The 20,830-nt window shown below is 42.3% G+C and overlaps 1 protein-coding gene across 1 annotated transcript in view; it reads left to right on the top strand.

Annotated features, from left to right (window-relative positions):
- The window catches only part of LOC138783270 (acetyl-coenzyme A synthetase, cytoplasmic-like), a 40,848-nt gene that overhangs the window by 7,678 nt on the left and 12,340 nt on the right, over positions 1–20,830 (top strand). The window contains exons 3-12 of the mRNA XM_069957765.1: positions 3,173–3,264; positions 7,654–7,757; positions 8,833–8,905; positions 9,366–9,441; positions 9,841–9,919; positions 10,627–10,764; positions 14,952–15,122; positions 18,801–18,934; positions 19,243–19,375; positions 19,941–19,997. Coding sequence (XP_069813866.1) covers positions 3,173–3,264; positions 7,654–7,757; positions 8,833–8,905; positions 9,366–9,441; positions 9,841–9,919; positions 10,627–10,764; positions 14,952–15,122; positions 18,801–18,934; positions 19,243–19,375; positions 19,941–19,997 — 1,057 coding nt within the window. The remainder of the gene's footprint in view (positions 1–3,172; positions 3,265–7,653; positions 7,758–8,832; positions 8,906–9,365; positions 9,442–9,840; positions 9,920–10,626; positions 10,765–14,951; positions 15,123–18,800; positions 18,935–19,242; positions 19,376–19,940; positions 19,998–20,830) is intronic.

Raw genomic sequence — 20,830 nt, 5'->3', positions numbered from 1 at the left:
ATATCCCCTGTGCTCCCCCAGTAGTATATAGTCCCCCTGTGCATTCCCCAGTAGTATATATACCCCCCTGTGCACCCTCCAGTAGTATATATATCCTGTGCTCCCCCCAGTAGTATATAGTCCCCCTGTGCACCCCCAAGTAGTATATATATATCCCCTGTGCTCCCCCAGTACGTTTTCCCAGTTATATATAACCCCTGTGCACCCCCCCATTTATATATTTATACCCTGTGCATCCCCCAGTTATATATATATATCTATCCCCTGTGCGCCCCTAAGTAGTATATAGCCCCCATGTGCGCTCCCTGTTATATATACCAGTTATATATACCCCCTGCGCACCCCCAGTTATATATACCCCCGTGCACCTCCCAGTTGTATATATATCCCCTGTGCGCCCCAGTAGTGTATAGCCCCCCTCTGCACTCCCCCAGTTATATATACCCCCCTGTGCACCCCCCATTAGTATATAGTCCCCCTCTGTGCTCCCTGTTATATATACCCCCCTGTGCACTCCTCCAGTTATATATACCCCCGTGCGCTCCCCCAGTTATATATATACCCCCTGTGCGCTCCCCCATTTATATATATCCCCCTGTGCACTCCCCCAGTTATATATACCCCACTGTGCACCCCCCAGTAGTATATAGCCCCCCTGTGCCCTCCCCGAGTTATATATACCCCCCTGTGCGCTCCCCCAGTTATATATACCCCCTATGCGCCCCCCCCCCGTGGCACCCCTAGTAGTATAGACCCCCGCTGTGTGCTGCCCCCCGTTATATAGCCCCCCTTTGTGCTCCCCCCTCCCATATAGCAAATAAAAAAAAAAACACTTTATACTCACCTGGGTCTGCGCGTTCCCCATCCCGATGGCGCCCCCCTGGCAGGCTTGTGGCTGGAGCCCTGTGCGACCCTACTGGTCGCACAGAGCAAAAGTCGGCCCTACGCAGGGTGGGCCCCTTTAACCAGTGGGCCCGGTGCACGTGCACCATGTGCCCTCTGGTTAAAGCGGCCCTGATCTGAGTGTGTCTAAAATAATAAGCAATATCAATTTGGTCAGAGGAAAAACTGTCAAGTCTGAACTTCGATGATTAGATGACTTGGGGGGGGGGGGGCATCTCCAAATAGCAGGTCTTGTTGGGTGTTCCATGTATGCAGGGGTTAGTACCTACTAAGCCAAACGCTCAGTATTAGAGTCCCGGTGGCTGGGGAAGATGGATGTAGCCCTGGATGTACCTGGATATACCTAGAATTAGGGTTCGTGCATTCGCCACAAACAAATCAGAGGGCACATGCTGACTCCTGTCCACCACTAAAAGTACTTACATTGGGCATGTGAGCATCTGAACTGGACCATGAAGCAGTGGAAGAAGCTGGTCTGGTGTGATGATTCATGTTTTTGTTGGATCCATGCACTATGGGAAGAAATCAAGCTGGCAAGGTAGTGTGATGATCTAGGCAGTGTTCTACTGGTAGCATTGGTCCTTACATTCATGTGGATGTTACTTTGATATGTACCACCATTTTTACCAAATGATGCTTAGTTAGTATCCAGCTGTGTATAGCCTGTGGAGTGGTGTGGCACTGCTTTTTTTTTCTTTTTTAGAAAGAAGCAATATTTGTGTAATCTTGTATGATTCCTTTAAGTTCACTCACATTTATGAGACCCTAGGTTTCATTGCAATAGACAGAGTGTTCCAAAGATTGCCAGACATCACCTCAAGGACATGGAGATGGGAAACTTACCAGAATTTGCAACCAGCACTCTGACATGACATGTTCAACAACTGTATACACATAAGGGACTATAGCTTAGAGGTGTTTTTGTGCACCATACCAATCTGAGTCCATGTTTCATTCCCAGTATAGTTTGGAATAAGAAAAAATGAATGCTGATGTCTTTTCATGGAAAACCATATTACAATATGAATAATCTGTTTCATATTTTATCACTGTTTTACTGGAGATTCATAGCTGTTTGTTTCTTATTATAAGCCTTCTGTGTTGGTCTTTTATTTGTTCAGTGCCCTGTATATGTTTAGTATTTGGATCATTATCTTGTAGTCTGTATGCTTCTAGAGGGTGTTTATCTCTATTTGTGGTAACAGTAGACCTGTATAACAGCATCTGGTTCCACGTCAGTAAGGGCAGGGCTCTAGGCAGGACTTGTGTACACAGCTCTTTACAATCAGCTGCGTCCCTTTAACTGCTGACATAGCTAAAGACAGTCTTGTCTAATATCCTGTATTTAGTACATGTAGTGTGATCTATTACACGTATATATAATGACATCTTCTCTGTACTGCCTGGACTAGAGAGAGATGTTCATGGTCAAGATAAAGGATGTTTTAGAATAGGCTTTGTAGCAAAGGCTTTTAATGGAAACACTACTGTTACCAATCCTGTTTCTTGTAGACTCCATAAGCCTGATAACAGCGGATGCACATTCAGTGGAGTCTCATAGTCTATGTATGTGCCATAATACTACAGGGTGATAGTGTTGCATCAGTGTGAGATTTCACTCCACTGAAAAATTCCCAACTATCCCTAGGGTACCGGAGATGTTGCTTTCTGTTATTAGGGAATGCAAACAGAATATGGTCAGGAGAATACTATAGGGCATTCTGCTTCTCACTAAAGACCAAAGCCAATGCAAAAACATCACTAGAGTAATGTTCTGTCTGTTTCATAGTTTACTATAGTCTTTTAAGCAGAAAACAGAAAATACTGTTAAAAATGTGCCAGAAACAGTCAAAAATACTGTGTGTAACCCCAGCCTAATACCGCAATGCATGACTGCCTGCTGACAGCATCCAGGCAATAAGCAACACAGATCTGTTTGTAACCAGCAAAGCATTAAGTTCCACTTTAAGTTCTCATTAAAATCAAAAGGAATTAATAACAACTGGTCTAGAAAACTGCATTGAACTCGGCAGATACTGTGATTCTGATTTAGATTTTTACCATGTGAACATGCCCTTATTCTTCCCCTTTTTCTGTGAAGAAGAAAAATCCAGATCCTTACAAATACTGTAAAATTGTGACTAAGTTCTTACCACGGCTCATTAACATTGGAGAATAGAGTAAGCTGAGCAACTATGGCCTGGCATTAACGATTCCTATAGAGATATAAGATTGCAGCTAACATATTCCTTGTTCTTTTGTATTTCAGGGAAGGCAATTCGCCCTCTGATTCCTCAGTGATTTCCTATGCCGAGTTACTCAAACAAGTCTGCAAGTTTGCAAATGTCTTGAAGAATTTAGGTAAATAATGCGATTGATGCCGATTAGAGATGAGCGAACCGTGAGCATGCTCGAGTCCATCCGAACCCGAACTTTCGGCATTTGATTAGCGGTGGCTGCTGAAGTTGGATAAAGCCCTAAGGCTATGTGGAAAACATGGATATAGGCATTGGCTGTATCCATGTTTTCCAGACAACCTTAGAGCTTTATCCAAGTTCAGCAGCCCCAGCTAATCAAATGCCGATCGTTCGGGTTCGGATGGACTCGAACCCGAACCCGGTTCGCTCATCTTTAATGCCGATGCAGAGATGATTCAGTCTGACCATGTTCAATCTGTTTTAATTGTCAGATATGTCTTAGTGCGCACACGCCGTTATATTGGCGCTTGCGCATATCCTTGACACATTCATGCCGGGCCAAGGTACACCTGTGTATGCGGTATTGCACTGCGCATGCGTAGTCAACCTGATCTTCTACTTAGATGGTTGATGCCGATACATATCCACTACAGCGTATGTGCAAGGTACATCCTCCAGAGCGCATGCGCGTGATCATTACAGCGATGGTTGATGCCGATATATGTCCACCTCAGCGCATGCGCAAGGTACATCTTCCAGAGCGCACGCGCGGGATTATTACAGCGCATGCGCAAGGTACGTTATCTAGAGCGCACGCGTGGGATCACGTCATACATGCTTGCTCCGGCAAGGTCCTATAAGACTGAGTACCCCGTGACTCCTCAACCAATAAGGATACAGATGGGAGGAGTCTTGGATATAAAAAGAAGCGCGGCGGCCAGAAAGGTATAGACGCCTAACAACCATCATCGTGGCATGACGTCTATCATGGCTACAGATGTCCTACATCAGACCCCCCAATAGGTCTCCTGATGATTGATGGGGGACAAGAAACGCGTAGAGACCGCCCTGCTGCTCAGACTAAGTGATGAGTATAAATCCAATAACTAGACTTGGACACACTGAGAGATAAGCGAACCGTGAGCATGCTCGAGTCCATCCGAACCCGAACTTTCGGCATTTGATTAGCGGTGGCTGCTGAAGTTGGATAAAGCCCTAAGGCTATGTGGAAAACATGGATATAGGCATTGGCTGTATCCATGTTTTCCAGACAACCTTAGAGCTTTATCCAAGTTCAGCAGCCCCTGCTAATCAAATGCCGATCGTTCGGGTTCGGATGGACTCGAACCCGAACCCAGTTCGCTCATCTCTAATGCCGATGCAGAGATGATTCAGTCTGACCATGTTCAATCTTTTGCTTCATGTGCTCCTTGTTGTTGTGAAAAACTGTTCATAGGCAATAGAGATATAGGTAGCATAAATTGGAGTAATATTTAGAATTTTGTTCAAATTCTATGTTGTATATTATTGACATATATTATCAGAACCCACAACAAGAAGGTGGAGTGGAGGAGCTGCAGGCTATATCTTCACATTTAATTTTTTCCGATGTTACTGTCATTAGAATTTTAGAATCTTTAAAAATATTGGTGGGGGTTTGACCATGAGACTTCTACCAATTCTTAGGATGAGTGGACTGCAGTGCAATTTATTGGTGCCCCCTCTCCCACTGTGCAGGGGGCTGTAACACAACGCCTTTCACTTGAAGGAAGTTGTGCTGCAGAACCTGCACAGTTGGTGTACTGAAGTACCAGTGTGCAGGGAGAAAGCCAAAGGGGCCATGTTCCAGGATTACAGATATACAGTATATATATATATATATATATGTTCCGTCTTTCCAAGATTACAGATATATATCTATAATCCTGCAAATGAAGGAACATGGCCCCTCTGGCTTTCTCCCTGCACACTGGTACTCCAGTACACCATTTAAAATTAAATGTAGAAAAAAAGTACGAGCCAAAAAATTGAATGTATTAGAAAAAAGGACATGTCTCAATATCTGTCTCTGATCTAGGTGACGCATTTGGTTAATGAACAAAAAAGAAACTGGTAATAAATCCTCTAACTTCTCCTGAGTAGTGTATGAGCAGATGCTATGAAATACATCACTTGTGTTATCTGCCACAATAGCTCAGCCAAGTAACAGCTAATATGTGTGGGCAGATGGAGTAAAACTGCTGCCCTCTAAGTAAGGTTTCTGAATGGAGAGGCTACTCCAGATAATGATACTGAGGCCTGTCATGCCACTTGAACCTTCATGTTTAGGTCACATTTAGTCATTTTTTATAGGTTATGGCGACCTATAAATCATGTGCTACATTACACAGATGTAGAAGGTCCAATATGCTTTCTCTGTCAATGATTCACTCGCTTTATAACCATATCCAGTTAGTCATTTTCTTTTAATTGTGTCCGGCATTGCTTGTTATACTATAAAGTAATTCTAAGTGTCTTGCACCCAAGTGTAATTGTAAGTCTTGCACCCAATGATCTGGCATCCATGGTAAATGTCTGTGGAGACATTAATGCATAATTGACCTTTCATCTGCGCCTAAATGTCAGGGTTTATGTTTTCTGGTTTAATATTAATAAAGCTGAAGAATATGTGCTGCCTTACATGTTTTTTACACGTGCTGCTCTATTAGGTTAATCATGTAACACAACAGGTGGCTTCATTATGTAAGGGAGCTTCTACACTCTGTGCTAGCAGCCATGGCTAGCGCCTGAATTGTAGGTGGTACTAGCTGGATTTGTCAGTGTTTAATGAAGCAAGTCCCGGTCCCACCTGCATTTTGGAATTGTGTCCATGTGTAAGATCGACCGCTACAGGGTGCTACACGCATGTGAGAAAAATAAACATGAGCAAAACATATCAAAGTTGAAAACACTTTAAAAAGCTAAAAATAATAAATGGTTAAATGCCAAGTGAATTAAAAAGACCAAAAGATCCAACCAAAATGGGTGAAACAAGTGTTACAAAGCTTTAAAGTGTTAGGCAAACCATGTGTTGCTCCCAGAGCCCCACATGTATCGCTTTGAAATCACAGCTTCATCAGGGGTCATCAATCACTGAGGAAGCTTATGGGAACAAATGTGCTATGTGCTTTATTTGAATGGAGTAGTAGTTGAGCGTTAACACTACTTATCCATTCAGTTGCTGTGGCACTGACTGCGATAGCGAAGCACTGTATTTAGGTGTCTTTGATTTTTTTATAATAAGCCTCGGGTCAGGCAATGGGATGTCCGGCCATCAGTTTCCTATGTGCCAATCAAATTAGGTCACTGTCCCACAGAAGTGTTTTGGTCAGTAGTTGTACGCAAATATCTAGAGTAGAACCTACATTAAGAAGTATAATGGAAATATTTTGTTCATATGACGTCAGTTTGGAGTCTTGATACTACATAGGATATGTAGTGCCCCTTGAATTTAGATATTGTTAGGATGTCCACTAATGGCTAACATTTTCTGATAGGTTAAAAGATTTGTAAAAAAAGAACTTACCATTAGGAAGTAAATTTTCACCTATTTATTAGACAACTGTATAACCACAATTTGCTTTGAAAAAAAACTAACCTTACTGACCCATTATAGGTCAATGGGATAAAACACAAAATGGATTAAAGTGGATCAAATATAATGGATCCCTTGAAAGCAGAAGCCAGTCTGAGGTGTCCTGTACACAACCATAGTGGTTTGTTGACCACAAACCACTGATCTGTTGGCACAGATAACCCTCCACAGTCCTGGACCATGCATATAATAGATGGATAGAAGCCCTGGACTGTATAATGACATGTCATAGATTTTTGCAGTCCTGGCTCCTGGCAAATGCATGGATCTTGGAGTCCACAGTTATGTGCAATGGCCCATAAAATAAATTTGGTCCTATACTATCCAAAATTGCAGATCTTCAGTATATGGACAGATTTACACAGTCAAATGCATAGGGCCTATTACTCATGTGAGGAAACACAGAGGACACAGTACTGCACCCTGGCTGATAAGTTCATGGTTGCTTAAAGGGGTTATCCAGCACTACAAAAACATGGCCACTTTCTTTCAAAGACAGCACGACTCTTGTCTCCAGTTCAGGTGCAGTTTGCAATTAAGCTCCATTCACCTCAATGGAACTGAGCAGCAAAACCCCACCCAAGCTGGAGACAAGAGTGGGTCCGTCTCTGTAGGAAAGGGGCCATGTTTTTGTAGCGCTGGATAACCCCTTTAAAGTAATTGTCAGTGTGTTACAATTTCCAGTCCTAAAGATGGAAAACTGCAATGTTCTATTCATACCAAACGTCAGTAAATCAGGATGTATCAACTTGAGATAGAATTCACATTGACGTTAATGTTATCACTGCTTTGCCTGGCAATTCTGCAGAAACCCAAGTCTGACAGAAAATAAGTATGGTAAAGGAATTCTATTATTATAGGGTTTCATCTTAATCCTTAATCTAATGTCTCATATCTTGTATTGTTTTTCCTTTAAAGGAGTAAAGAAAGGAGATCGGGTGGCCATCTATTTGCCAATGATCCCAGAGCTTGTATATTCCATGTTGGCGTGTGCAAGGATTGGTGCTGTTCACTCTATAGTGGTAGGTACCTCTATGTTCACTGGAACATGTTGCTAGAACTGCATCATGATACCATGTCTTTCTCCATTTTTAAAAGAACACAGTATTACCAAGATATATGGATTTTTACATATCTTTTACATTTATGCATGCTGAGGTTTTGCAAAGATATGCAGCAAAATGCTGAAAAGTGGTGACACATTGCTAGGATATCATATCATTTTAATATTACTAAGAGCCCCACATCCTCTGGGACCCCCAACAATTCTGAGAAATAAGACCAGAGCACAAATTTGCCCAGTGTCCCCACCTCCTGGCTGTGTACGGAACTGCCCCTCATTCCCTTGAATAAGGCTGTGCTGCAGTTCCCTTGCACAGTGGGTGGTCGGGCACTACTGTACTGGGTAACAATGTTAAAGGGTTTCTGCACAGACTCCATCCTATAACTCCTTTTATCTCTGAGTTGGGGTGATTGAATAACACACTTCTGAGTTATATCTTGGGTTTTTAGAGGAGAGAACAGAACACCTTCCTTTAGGGAAATCTGCTCCATCAGTTGTCATCATGACGGTCTGATTTCACTAGAGAAATGAGACAGATCAGAGTCAATGAAATAAGATTGCACAAATCTCCGGGCCCTGCACACAGATCTATTATGACTCCATATAACCTGTAAACTGTAATGCAGTGTCCATTCTCTTCCCATACCTATGTATACTATACCTCTGTATGTACAGAACCATTCTCGCTTAGGGCATCTAGAAAAGAGTATTTCCTTATGTATGACAGCACAGAGAGGCTCAGTCCTGTGCATGAACGCTAATATGTAACGCACATTAATCCCACTTAATCCAGTGCTCTATGGAAACAAACAATGCCAGAAGGATTCCAAATTTGGCTTTAGACCTAACTATAGAGGAAACTAAACTTATATAGAAATCAGTCAAATAAAGTAATGCAGAAGGTTTACAACATTTCCTTCCTTGCCAGTTTAACCCTGTGTGAACGTGTTATATAAACATTTGTACTTTCATTCCTGTAATCTAGATTCTGAAATGTAACAGCGACAGGCTCCACTTAATGTTCATTGCTTTAGTTTGCAGGATTTTCCTCTGATTCTCTTTGTGAAAGAATCCTGGACTCGCAGTGTGCCGTCCTTATTACTGCAGGTATGGGAGGCTTCATAGAATTGCAGATGGCACTCTCTACGTCTGTGGGGGGTTTTCAAAAGTCTTTGCTAGGATTTTTAGAAACCCTGTTGAAAGGGGTACTCCAGTGAAAAAAAAAATCTTTCAAAACAACCGGTGTCAGAAAGTGCCAGAGATTTGTAATTTACTTCTATTAAAAAATCTTAAGTCTTCCAGTACTTATTAGCTGCTGTATGTTATAGACATAGATATGCAGGACATACAGCAGCTGATAAGTACTGGAAGACTGTGCCACTTTCTGACATCAGTTGATTTGAAAGAATTATTTTTCGCTGGAGTTGCCCTTTAAGTGTATATGTAACAGCTGCCAAAATGTCTGCAGCTCATCTGCCGTGTGTAAGCATTGCCTTATAGAATTTGTGATATATTGAGAGTTAGAATGTGTGTGGTTATCAATCAGAGATTTTTTTTTTTTTTTTAGATGGTGTGTTTAGAGGAGAAAAACCTATTAACTTGAAACATATTGCAGACGAGGCTGTGCACAAATGCAAGGAAAAGTAAGCCTTTTTTTTTTAGCTTCTATTGTAATATATGATCTATATTTGATTTTGAGTCCTACCCCAGAGACCCTCAACGATCAAGAGAATAGGCATTTTATGGTCCCCATTTGTTGCATATTCCCTGAATAGGTGATGATTGCTGGTTGTAAAAGTACCCCTTTAATAGGCTTTAATACATGAGAACATTTTCAATAATTACATTATATATTAAAAAAATATATAATAAAATTATTGAAAATGTTCTCATGTATTAATGAGAAAAAGTTCTCAAATATATATATATATATATATATATATATATATATATATATATAAAAATATATATATATATATACTGTATATATATATTATATCTATTATAGCATGTGTTAATGTTGTTGTTTTTTTGTCACAAAGGGCACACACTGTGAAGAATTGCATTGTGGTGAGACACCTCATTGGGAGGTTGAACAACCAGAACAAATCAAAACTTCAGGTAATTTATGAAATAGTGTTTATTTATTAGAGTTTTTTCCTTTTCTGCTTTGGGCATGTTTCTTTTTCATCACCATTCTTCATCATTATAACAATTGGGCTCCATGCCTATACTGATGAATTTTTTTTTTTTAGTGGCCCTGTCTAATCGTTAAAGTGACATTGTCACTTTAAAAAAACGTAAAAATTTGATAGAAATTTTAAAAGTTTTAATTGTTTTGGTTTAGACATTGACCAATCACTAGAACTAGCAAGCAGAAGCACATGACTGGGCACTTCTCTCTCCGGCTCACTGCACTCTGCATCTCATTGTAGAAGACGGGCTTTATAGTCTACTCTTCTTGCCAATAACGTTTGTTTCTTTTGAGTTGTTAATACCTTCTGACCTGTGGATTTCATAGTGCAGATTTTATACAGTGTAAAGTATTGTACATAAATCATTGAACACAGCCCCAAATCCGCATGAAGTCCACAGCAAACGTGTGACTGCCCCCTTACAGTAAAAATATCTATAAATAGCTAAGCAAATAGCTGATAGATATATGAGCGTGTTTACCCCCAGTATATTATGTAGCTATTCAAGAAAGAATAATCCTGTAGATTTCTATTCCTGACATGAGTGTGCAGTGCAGAGTACATTATGTTTTGCAGCTGTTCATGCCCATTGGTAGTGCTGGTTGCTGATGAATATTTTGGCCCTGTCTGCAGACTGCCTGGAATCCGGAGACTGACAGGTGGCTGGATGAGCTGATGGCCGAGGCGAAGGAGGAGTGTGAACCTGAGTGGCTGGATTCAGAAGATCCTCTTTTCATCCTTTATACTAGTGGCTCCACCGGAAAGCCAAAGGTAATTAGGTGGTAATCTAAATGTAAGCAATGTAATGTAGCCATGAAAAATGCTATAGCTACTGTAAACCTTCTTGAGAAATTGAATTAGATTAGTGAGTGTTTCCCACTACCACCCACTACTTACTGTTTACCCACTACCAGTCATAGTTAAAAGTGATAGTAGAAAAACATTGCTCTGTAGTTGCAGACACAGTGTCAGCCCAACGCTCTTTACTGCCTCCTCAAGCAATAAAAGAGCTCATACTTGCCTCTCTTGTTCCCCACTGCTACCGCTGTCACATCTGGTTCTGACTGGTCCATTCCGCCAGCTTTCAGCGACGTCCCGCTCCTTGTTCAGCCATTTACATTGCAGAGCGGGGGAGTGTGACATTATCAGAAGCTGCCAGAATGCGGTCTGGAATATTGCACAACAGAAGCAAGGAGGGTAAGTAAGGGCTCTTATAATGCAAGAAGATGCAGTAAGGAGTTTTTTTTATTTTTTTATTTTAATTTATCAAATCTGAGTGTGCTGAGTATAGTGCTGCATCTCATTCTATTTATTTCAGTAGAGCAGTGCTGTAGTACCAGGCACAAGTCACAGAGAGGTGTAGAAGAAATCTGAGATATTTTACTAATACTGTACAAACCCTTTTATGTTCTATATATTAGGACTCTTTAGAAGCACCCTCTTGGGCCAGATTAGTAGTCTGTGATCCATGTGTATATTGTTTTCCCTAAAAAAGAATCTAGACAGAGGGAAAAAAGTAATTGTTTGCAAATTCACTCTTCTACAGAAGGAAAAAGTCTTTTCACACTGACCAAACCATAGTCTCCACTTCATGGCTAGTATAGTTCTCTTCCTTGAGCAAAACTAATCTGCGTAATTTTTTTTCCTCATGTAGCATTTGATCACAGATAGCCCAAAACAAATAATAAAACATAACTTTTAATCCAATAATTCAAAATAATATCCCCACCAATATCCAAAGCTCATAGAGCCAACACATAGACACACAGACAAGTGAGTAATAATCCAGAATACGTATGACAGTACAAAGTAATCCCTGGCACCAACTCAAATCAATCATAGAGTGCTTAGCTCAGAGTAACTAACTGAGCTACGCACTCTATGATTGATTTAAGTTGGTGACAGGGATTACTTTGTATTGTCATACGTGTTCTGGATTATTACTCACTTGTCTATGTGTTGGCTCTATGAGCTTTGGATATTGGTGGGGATATTATTTTGAATTATTGGATTAAAAGTTATGTTTTATTATTTGTTTTGGGCTATCTATCTGTGATCATATGTTGTTTTCAGATACCCCTCGGTGGAATTGCATTATTGTAACCACGTATCTGTGATTATCCTCATGGAGCATTGCCTGAAAGGGAGGGAGTCTGGCTGTGGCTTACCAATTTGCCTAGAAAACACACGAATGTTTGGCCATTCCATACGTTAATATGTATAGGAAGGTCAGGAGAGATAACCATTGGCTGACAGTCACTGAAAGTGTATGGCCAGCTTGAGGCATCTCTCCAGGCAACTAATGTGTTTCTCTGTAGCAAACAAGAACACCCCCCCCCCCCCATTGCTCTCTACAGATGGGTAACTCTTCTTGTAGGAGACTCTGGTTTGGCTAGTAACAGAGACAGTTCTCCTCTAGACTGAAGAAAACTAATTTATCCACCTCTTCCCCATAGAGCAGCTCCTGAAAATTAAGTCTATATACTAATAGATGGGGATCCCCACGTCGGACCCCCAACAGTCGGCATTTATCCAGGATTGGTGATAAGTCTCTAAGTTAAAATCTTGGGGTAACTCCTTAACATCCACCTTGTACTAATTTATTTATTTTTTTCCCTAATACAAGTGTGGACTTTATGTTTTTTGATTTTCTTCAAACATCTTTGTCTGAGAGCCAGGTACCAGGAAACTCAGGCAAGAAAATGTCACGTCAGCCGTGTCCACGTATATAGGGCCATTTATAAACACATTCTTTGTTTTATGACATGTAAGACCGCACCACTCCCTGACTAAACATTCTAGCTAGAGCAGTGTGACCTATTTATTTTCTTTTTCTTACAATATCCTGGAAGGCATACTGTTTGCGCTATAATTCAGTATGTGCAGTCATGATACACATCATAACAATCTCTCTTACATAGGAACTGTCAGAGGCAGGTTAAAGCAACTCTTTACCCACAATCTGCTCCCTCCAAACCGATTGTACCATCAGATAGCTGATTTTAATCTGAGATGTGCCTTGGAGTCCATTCGGTAGGTGATGCAGTTATTGTCCTGAAAAACAACTTTTTAATTTGCAGCCCTGTCCAAAATTGGCGTGGCCTAGAGCGTTTGTGCCCTAGGCCTGTGACACCCCTATGTCCCTCCTCCCCACCCTTTTCACAATTAGGAATGCCCCTGGACAGGATTTCTCCTATTCATCACTTGTCTGAACACTGCACATGGGCCTTAATAATCCAGCACATGTGCAGTGTTTAGACAAGTGATGAATAGGAGAAATTCTCCCTGGGGGCATTCTTAAAGATGAAGAGGGCAGGGAGGAAGAAAGGAGAGGCATCGCAGGACTAGGGCACAGACATTCTGGGCCACGCCAATTTGACACAGGGCGGCAAGTTTAAAAGTTGTTTTTTAGGACAATAACTGCATCGCCTCCTGAACAGACCCAAGGACAGATCTTGGATTTAAAGCAGCTATCCGAAGGTACAAGCGGTTTGGGGGGGGGGGGGGGGGTGAGTCGCTTTAACCTGTCACTTCTTCAGAAAGTTGAACATTGGTAAAGTACGATTTCAGAGGACACCTCCTCTCAATACGCGTCAGTGCTCCGGGCGTCATTATCTATGTTTTCTTTCTTTCATCTATTGTAAGAAGCTGCTGCTCCGGATGTTATGAGGATAATGTTTACAGGTTAGGGTATTATCATACAGAAAGATTTTCATGCAAAAAAAATCTTTATATCATTTAAATTTAAGTGATGCAGGCAGCAAAAATGTTTGTGTCGCTTATCGCAGCTTTTCAGCTTACCATAAAATCATTGTTAATCGTTAGCAAATCCTTCAGTGTATGCACACATCTTTTGTTTGTTCGCTGGGATTGTAACTAACCACTATCGTTCTGTGTATTATGGTGAACGATTTCAGGTTGTTACCATAAGTGCTCATTTGGGATTGTTTATCATTAATTGGAGAAAAGGAAAAATCACTTTATCTAATAGCACCCTTAGATATGGCCAATAACTGTTTTGTTTCTTGCTTTTAGGCTGTGTTCACACAGTATTTCCATCAGCCTTTTTTTTTTTTTCAACCAAAATCAGGAGTGGACCAATATTATAACGGGAAAATGTGCAACATTTTCTGTGTTTTCAACCCACTTCTGGTTTTGGTTTGAAAAAGACTGGTGGAAATAGTATGTGTTAACCTATGGATGGAAAAACAAAGAACATTTATTGTAAATCCATATGGTTTTCATTTTTCATGAAGTGTCACCTCCACCCTGCTACCTCTCGCAGAGTATCTCCCACCTATAATCCACAGGTGACCAGGAAAAGAAAGTTCTCCATTTTTCTGCTCCGGTGCCTTCATTGTATATGATGCTTAATTTTTTATGCTCTACATAAGTAACAGATGTGACATTATAATGACCCCACATTACACTGTCTGCAGGGGTAGTCATCTAGCATTCCATACATGTGCAGGGACATATAAAACTGCACTGTTATATACAATTTATTTCTTCTTCCTCCCTCTCTTCTACTACTCAGCCTAAAAGTGCTTTCTACTTCCATAACATTTGTATAGTAAGGTTATTATACCCAATGTATTACTGAGCTTTGTTATACAAAACAGCCACGTTAGAAGTTTTGATTGGTCGGGGTCTGGGCATCCAGTGATCACTAGACTGAGCCAAGAGAAGCGTGTGGCTGAGCGCTTCACTCCCCAGCTTACTGCTCTCTCCAGGATTCTGTATTAAGTCTTTGGAACCTGTGTACTTCGGTGAGGAAAAAGTAGCAGCAAGCCCAGGGAAGACCACGTGCATATCCTGGCCTTATCTAGTGATTGGTGGGGGTCGGGACACCAAGACCCTGACTGATCAAAACAGTAAAACTTTTTTTTTAAAGTGACTAACTTTAAAGAATACTGTGCATATATGCTTCTGCTAATGCTCGACTTCATTTCCTCCAGGGGGTTTTGCACACAGTTGCAGGATATCTTCTCTACACCGCTCTTACCTTCAAGTACGTGTTTGACTACCATGAAGATGACGTTTACTGGTGCACAGCTGACATTGGTTGGATAACAGGTCATTCCTATATTACCTATGGTCCATTAGCTAATGGTGCCACCAGTGTGATGGTAAGCTTGCTAAACTATGTAACCACCTATATCCTTTTATGCAGTATATTTAATCATTATCAGGCCAGTGGAAAGGAGTAAAGGTTATAAACAGGGCAGTTTCTAGGTCATTTTGGCAACAGGGCGAATTTTGATAAAAGCGCCCTCCCCCCCCCTCACTCAGTTCCGCTCTGGGGAAGGTAGGGGGGCTTTTATCAAGATTCAGGATACTAGGGAGAAGCAGTGTGTGTATTGCAGCATAGAGCAGTGCAGCGCTCCTAACAGATAATGTTCTATTCAATACAAATTCATCATACAGTGACTCACAGGTGACGTCTTCTTTGATCTGAGGCGTCACTTTCACTTTTTCTCTCCATCCGGCTCAGACCTCCATGACGGTTTCTTGCAGCTACAATTCATCTCTTCTGAACCTGCCAGACAAACATCTCAGGATCCGCACATATCCAGGAACTTCCTTCCCCTTTCCCACCTATAAGGTCCCAAACTGTATGCTGGGAGAGCTGGATGACCTCCATTACACTGACATACAGGATGCTGGGAGAGCTGGGTGACCTCCATTACACTGACATACAGGATGCTGGGAGAGCTGGATGACCTCCATTACACTGACATACAGGATGCTGAGAGAGCTGGATGACCTCCATTACACTGACATACAGGATGCTGAGAGAGCTGGATGACCTCCATTATACTGACATACAGGATGCTGGGAAAGCTGGGTGACCTCCATTACACTGACATACAGGATGCTGGGAGAGCTGGATGACCTCTATTACACTGACATACAGGATTAGGGGAGAGCTGGGTGACCTCCATTATACACTGATATACAGGATTAGGGGAGTGCTAGGTGACCTCCATTACACTGACATACAGGATACTGGGAGAGCTGGGTGACCTCCATTATACACTGACATACAGGATACTGGGAAAGCTGGGTGACCTCTATTATACACTGACATACAGGATTAGGGGAGAGCTGGGTGACCTCCATTATACACAGACATACAGGATTAGGGGAGAGCTGGGTGACCTCCATTATACACTGACATTCAGGATTAGGGGAGAGCTGGGTGACCTCCATTATACACTGACATTCAGGATTAGGGGAGAGCTGGGTGACCTCCATTATACTGACATTCAGGATTAGGGGAGAGCTGGGTGACCTCCATTATACTGACATTCAGGATTAGGGGAGAGCTGGGTGACCTCCATTATACTGACATTCAGGATTAGGGGAGAGCTGGGTGACCTCCATTATACTGACATTCAGGATTAGGGGAGAGCTGGGTGACCTCCATTATACTGACATTCAGGATTAGGGGAGAGCTGGGTGACCTCCATTATACTGACATTCAGGATTAGGGGAGAGCTGGGTGACCACCATTATACTGACATACAGGATTAGGGGAGAGCTGGGTGACCTCCATTATACACTGCCATACAGGATGCTGGGAGAGCTGGATGACCTCCATTATACTGACATACAGGATTAGGGGAGAGCTGGGTGACCTCCATTATACACAGACATACAGGATTAGGGGAGAGCTGGGTGACCTCCATTATACACAGACATACAGGATTAGGTGAGAGCTGGGTGACCTCCATTATACACTGACATTCAGAATTAGGGGAGAGCTGGGTGACCTCCATTATACTGACATTCAGGATTAGGGGAGAGCTGGGTGACCTCCATTATACTGACATTCAGGATTAGGGGAGAGCTGGGTGACCTCCATTATACTGACATTCAGGATTAGGGGAGAGCTGGGTGACCTCCATTATACTGACATTCAGGATTAGGGGAGAGCTGGGTGACCTCCATTATACTGACATTCAGGATTAGGGGAGAGCTGGGTGACCTCCATTATACTGACATTCAGGATTAGGGGAGAGCTGGGTGACCTCCATTATACTGACATTCAGGATTAGGGGAGAGCTGGGTGACCTCCATTATACTGACATACAGGATTAGGGGAGAGCTGGGTGACTTGTCAGCTCTGGCGCCGGGGCATATCGCTGGGGGGGGCGGGCTTATCGGGACATATCCGGGGCTCCCTCTGTACAGGATCCCCCACCAGATACTCACCTCTGTCCCTGCTGCCTCCAGCTCCTCTTCTCGTCCCTCCGTCCTCTTCTGGCTTCCGGTGCAGGCAGCCATCCTGTCATACACAGCCGCCTGCACAGGAAGCCTCTCTGTCTCTGCCCCGGCTGCTGTTTCCTTTAGCTGTGCCTGCTGTACGCACAGCTAAAGGTCTCTCTGGCCAGGGGATCTGGAACTTAGATTCCAGATCCTCGGGCCAGTCCTAATGATGCGGGGGCTGCGGGCCGGGTACTGTCGGGGGCGCCGCCAGACGCCCCCTAGCTGTGGGCGCCCCGTGCGGTGGCCCGGCTCGTCCGCCCCTAGAAACGGCCCTGGTTATAAATGACTGTAATCTGGCCAATCCAGCTCCTCCAGCCACCTGCTAAGCTTACTGGAAAGATTTCAATAAGCCTAATGGCCCTATTCCACGGAACGATTATCGTTCGTTTTCGGACGATATCGACCGCTACGGACGATAATCGTTCCGTGGAATAGAGTGCAACGATCAGCCGACATCGTTCATGTCGGCTGATCGTTGCAGTCGCTTGTTTTTCAACATGTTGAAAAACAAGCGACTGATATAGCAGCGATCTGCTGCCGTCGCTCCGTTGAATAGGAGCATCGGCAGCAGACGCTGCTATATCCTATGGGCTGCCCGGACGATCAGCGATCACCCGGGCAGCCCCCCCGCAGCTCTCCGCCGCCCCTCCCGCACTCACCCGCTCGCTGCAGCCGCGTTGAATAGCGGCGGCAGCGAGCGGGGAACGAGGAGCAAACGAGCGCTAATAGCGCTCGTTTGCTCCTCTAAAACGACCCGTGGAATAGGGCCACAAGGGCCCTATTCCACCGGACGATTATCGTTAGCATAATTGTTAACGATTAACGATCTCAAACGACCGCTATTGCGAAAGACCTGAAAACGTTCACTCATTTCCATGGAACGATAATCGTTACTTATGATCGTAATTGCGATCGTTTCTTCTTCCGTATTTATTCGCTATTGTGTTCGTATCTATTGCGAACGACCGAACGATGTCTTATTCAATGCGAACGATTTGCGAACGAGCAACGATAAAAATAGGTCCAGGTCTTATAAAGCGATCAACGATTTCTCGTTCGGTCGTTAATCAATAACTGCATTTCAACCGAACGATTATCGTTTAGATTCGAACGATTTAACGATAATCTGAACGATAATCGTCCGGTGGAATAGGGCCCTAAGTTCACACTGTGTTTTTGCAATCCGTTTTTTCATCCGTTTTTTTGCACAAAAAAAAGATGAAAAAAAAACAGATGCATTTTTTTTTAACGGACACAAAAATAGTGTCAGCTACGTTTTTGTGTCTGTCAAAAAAACGGATTTGTTTTGATCCGTTTTTTTTACAATAGAAGTCAATGGAAAAACAGATCAAAACGGATGCACACAAATGCATCTGTTTTTTTTATCCTTTTTTTGCAAAAAACAGATGAAAAAAACAGATTGCAAAAACGCAGTGTGGACCTAGCCTTATTGTCACCAAACTTTATTTTGAGCTCTAGACGGCATTGTCATATTTTTATGAATTATTTTAATGTGCTTTCCCTGTGTTATTCAGTTTGAAGGCATTCCTACCTATCCACACGAGGGGAGATTTTGGGAAATCATTGAGAAGTACAAAGTGAACCAATTTTATACGGCACCCACTGCCATACGTTTACTGATGAAGTACGGGAATGATGTCATTCGAAAGTAAGTTTATTCAGCAGGACGCCGTCTCCCGCCATCGCTCATTTATAATACATAATAATAGTATATATAAAAACATAATAATATAATACATAATAACATTATAATACATTGCTCATTTCCTAATAACCGCCCATCCTGACAAAATTACTTCTGTAATATTCTCGTCTTCTGTCAGTGGTGCCCATTTGTTGAAAAGCTTCTTAGGATCTACGTCTATGCGCTTTTAAAAGGAATAATAAAAGGTCCTTTAGGTGTCCATGAACTTTATAATTATTGATAATATTGTCCTTTGTGTTATTTTTCCACAGGTATGATTTGAATTCCTTGAAAATTCTGGGTACTGTAGGAGAGCCCATAAATGCAGAAGCGTGGCTGTGGTACTATAATGTTATCGGCAGTCAGAGATGTCCCATCGTTGACACTTTTTGGCAGACAGAAACAGTAAGTGGTCAGGCATGGATGCTATAGTCAGAGGAGGTTCTAGGGGTGGATTAAATGTACCCTGGACCCCTGAATTGATGTTTTGTGGGGGGAGGGGGTTTCTAATAAACTTGGAAATGGAGAAAAATGGAAGTTTAGAATAGACTCTGCACCATTATTGTTAAGAAGCTACTTATGATTTTCTTTAGAGGGCGACTATAATCAGTGGCGTAGCTACCATGGGGGCAGGGTACGCCGTTGCTATGGGGCCCGGGCCCCCACGCTAAAACATGTGTGCAGTGCATGATTGCATCCTTGGTGGATGCTTGCTAATAGTGCTGCTGACTCCAGAGTGTGACAGTGACTCTCCGGCAGCACCAGTGACAAAACAATCACGCAATGCAGAGATATGAGAAAAGATGATCCAGCAATATTAGTTAACAGGAAATATGAGAATTTACTTGACCTGACTTGTCAGGAATGATTTTTTTTATAAATGGTAGACACCGAAACAAGAAAAGCTTAAGATAAAATTCAACAAGTCTTTTAGGTTATGGAAAATGCATTGTTTACTTTCTATTTTCAGGGAGGTCATGTTATAACGCCTTTGCCAGCAGCTACACCTCTGAAACCAGGATCGGCTGTAAGTGATTATTGCTATAAATTATATATACTGCAGAGTATAGGGGTTGTCCGGAGGGAAAATATTTTTTTTAAAAGGGGCAAAAAAAAACCAACAACTGGTTACTTGCCTCTCCTATCCCCCGCCACTGCTGTTCTTCCATTCTCTGGCTCTGCTTTGCTTCTTACTTTCCTGTAAGGAAATGCTCACCCCTGCAATCACTGGCCGCAATATTACCAGCCAATCAATGGTTAACAGGCTGGGATCCAGTGAGCATTGGAACGGCAGCAGAGGATTGGTGACAAACTGCTAACACTATTAGATGCTGTTAGATCAAAGAGACACAAGGTACCTTTCATATCTTTCTGTGTTTCCAGAACATAAAAAATGCTTTGATTCTATAATAAAAATAGTCAAAGAGGCTTTCCTGAGCTCCTGAAGTGCAGCAAGCTGTAAGGTCTCCTTACTACCCCCTCCCATACCTTCCAGATGTCAGTCAAGCAAGGAGGAGAGGAGACATTCCAGCTTGCAGCTATTCAGGAGCCTGGGAAATCCTCTCTTTGTGCTAGAGAATAAAAGCAAAGGTGACACAACACCATCTAACATTGTCAGCAGTATGGGATGTGAATTACAGTGACAGATTCCCTTTAAAGACACTTTGTCATTTATGTTACTTAAATTAAGTGCAAGGTCCCCTTTAAGGTCATTTTCAGGTCAAAATTTTCATTTTTTTGTATTGTTTCAATAAACAAACAAACTGCTGTTTTGTAAATTGCAAATTGCATAATCGTATTAGCTGCAGCAAAAAAAAGTAACAATGGAAAACTTTTTAAAAAACAAATATTGACACAAAA

This window comes from Dendropsophus ebraccatus, chromosome 2 (assembly GCF_027789765.1).
Source record: "Dendropsophus ebraccatus isolate aDenEbr1 chromosome 2, aDenEbr1.pat, whole genome shotgun sequence".
NCBI lineage: Eukaryota > Metazoa > Chordata > Amphibia > Anura > Hylidae > Dendropsophus > Dendropsophus ebraccatus.
This window is presented reverse-complemented; position numbering and strand designations above follow the sequence as displayed.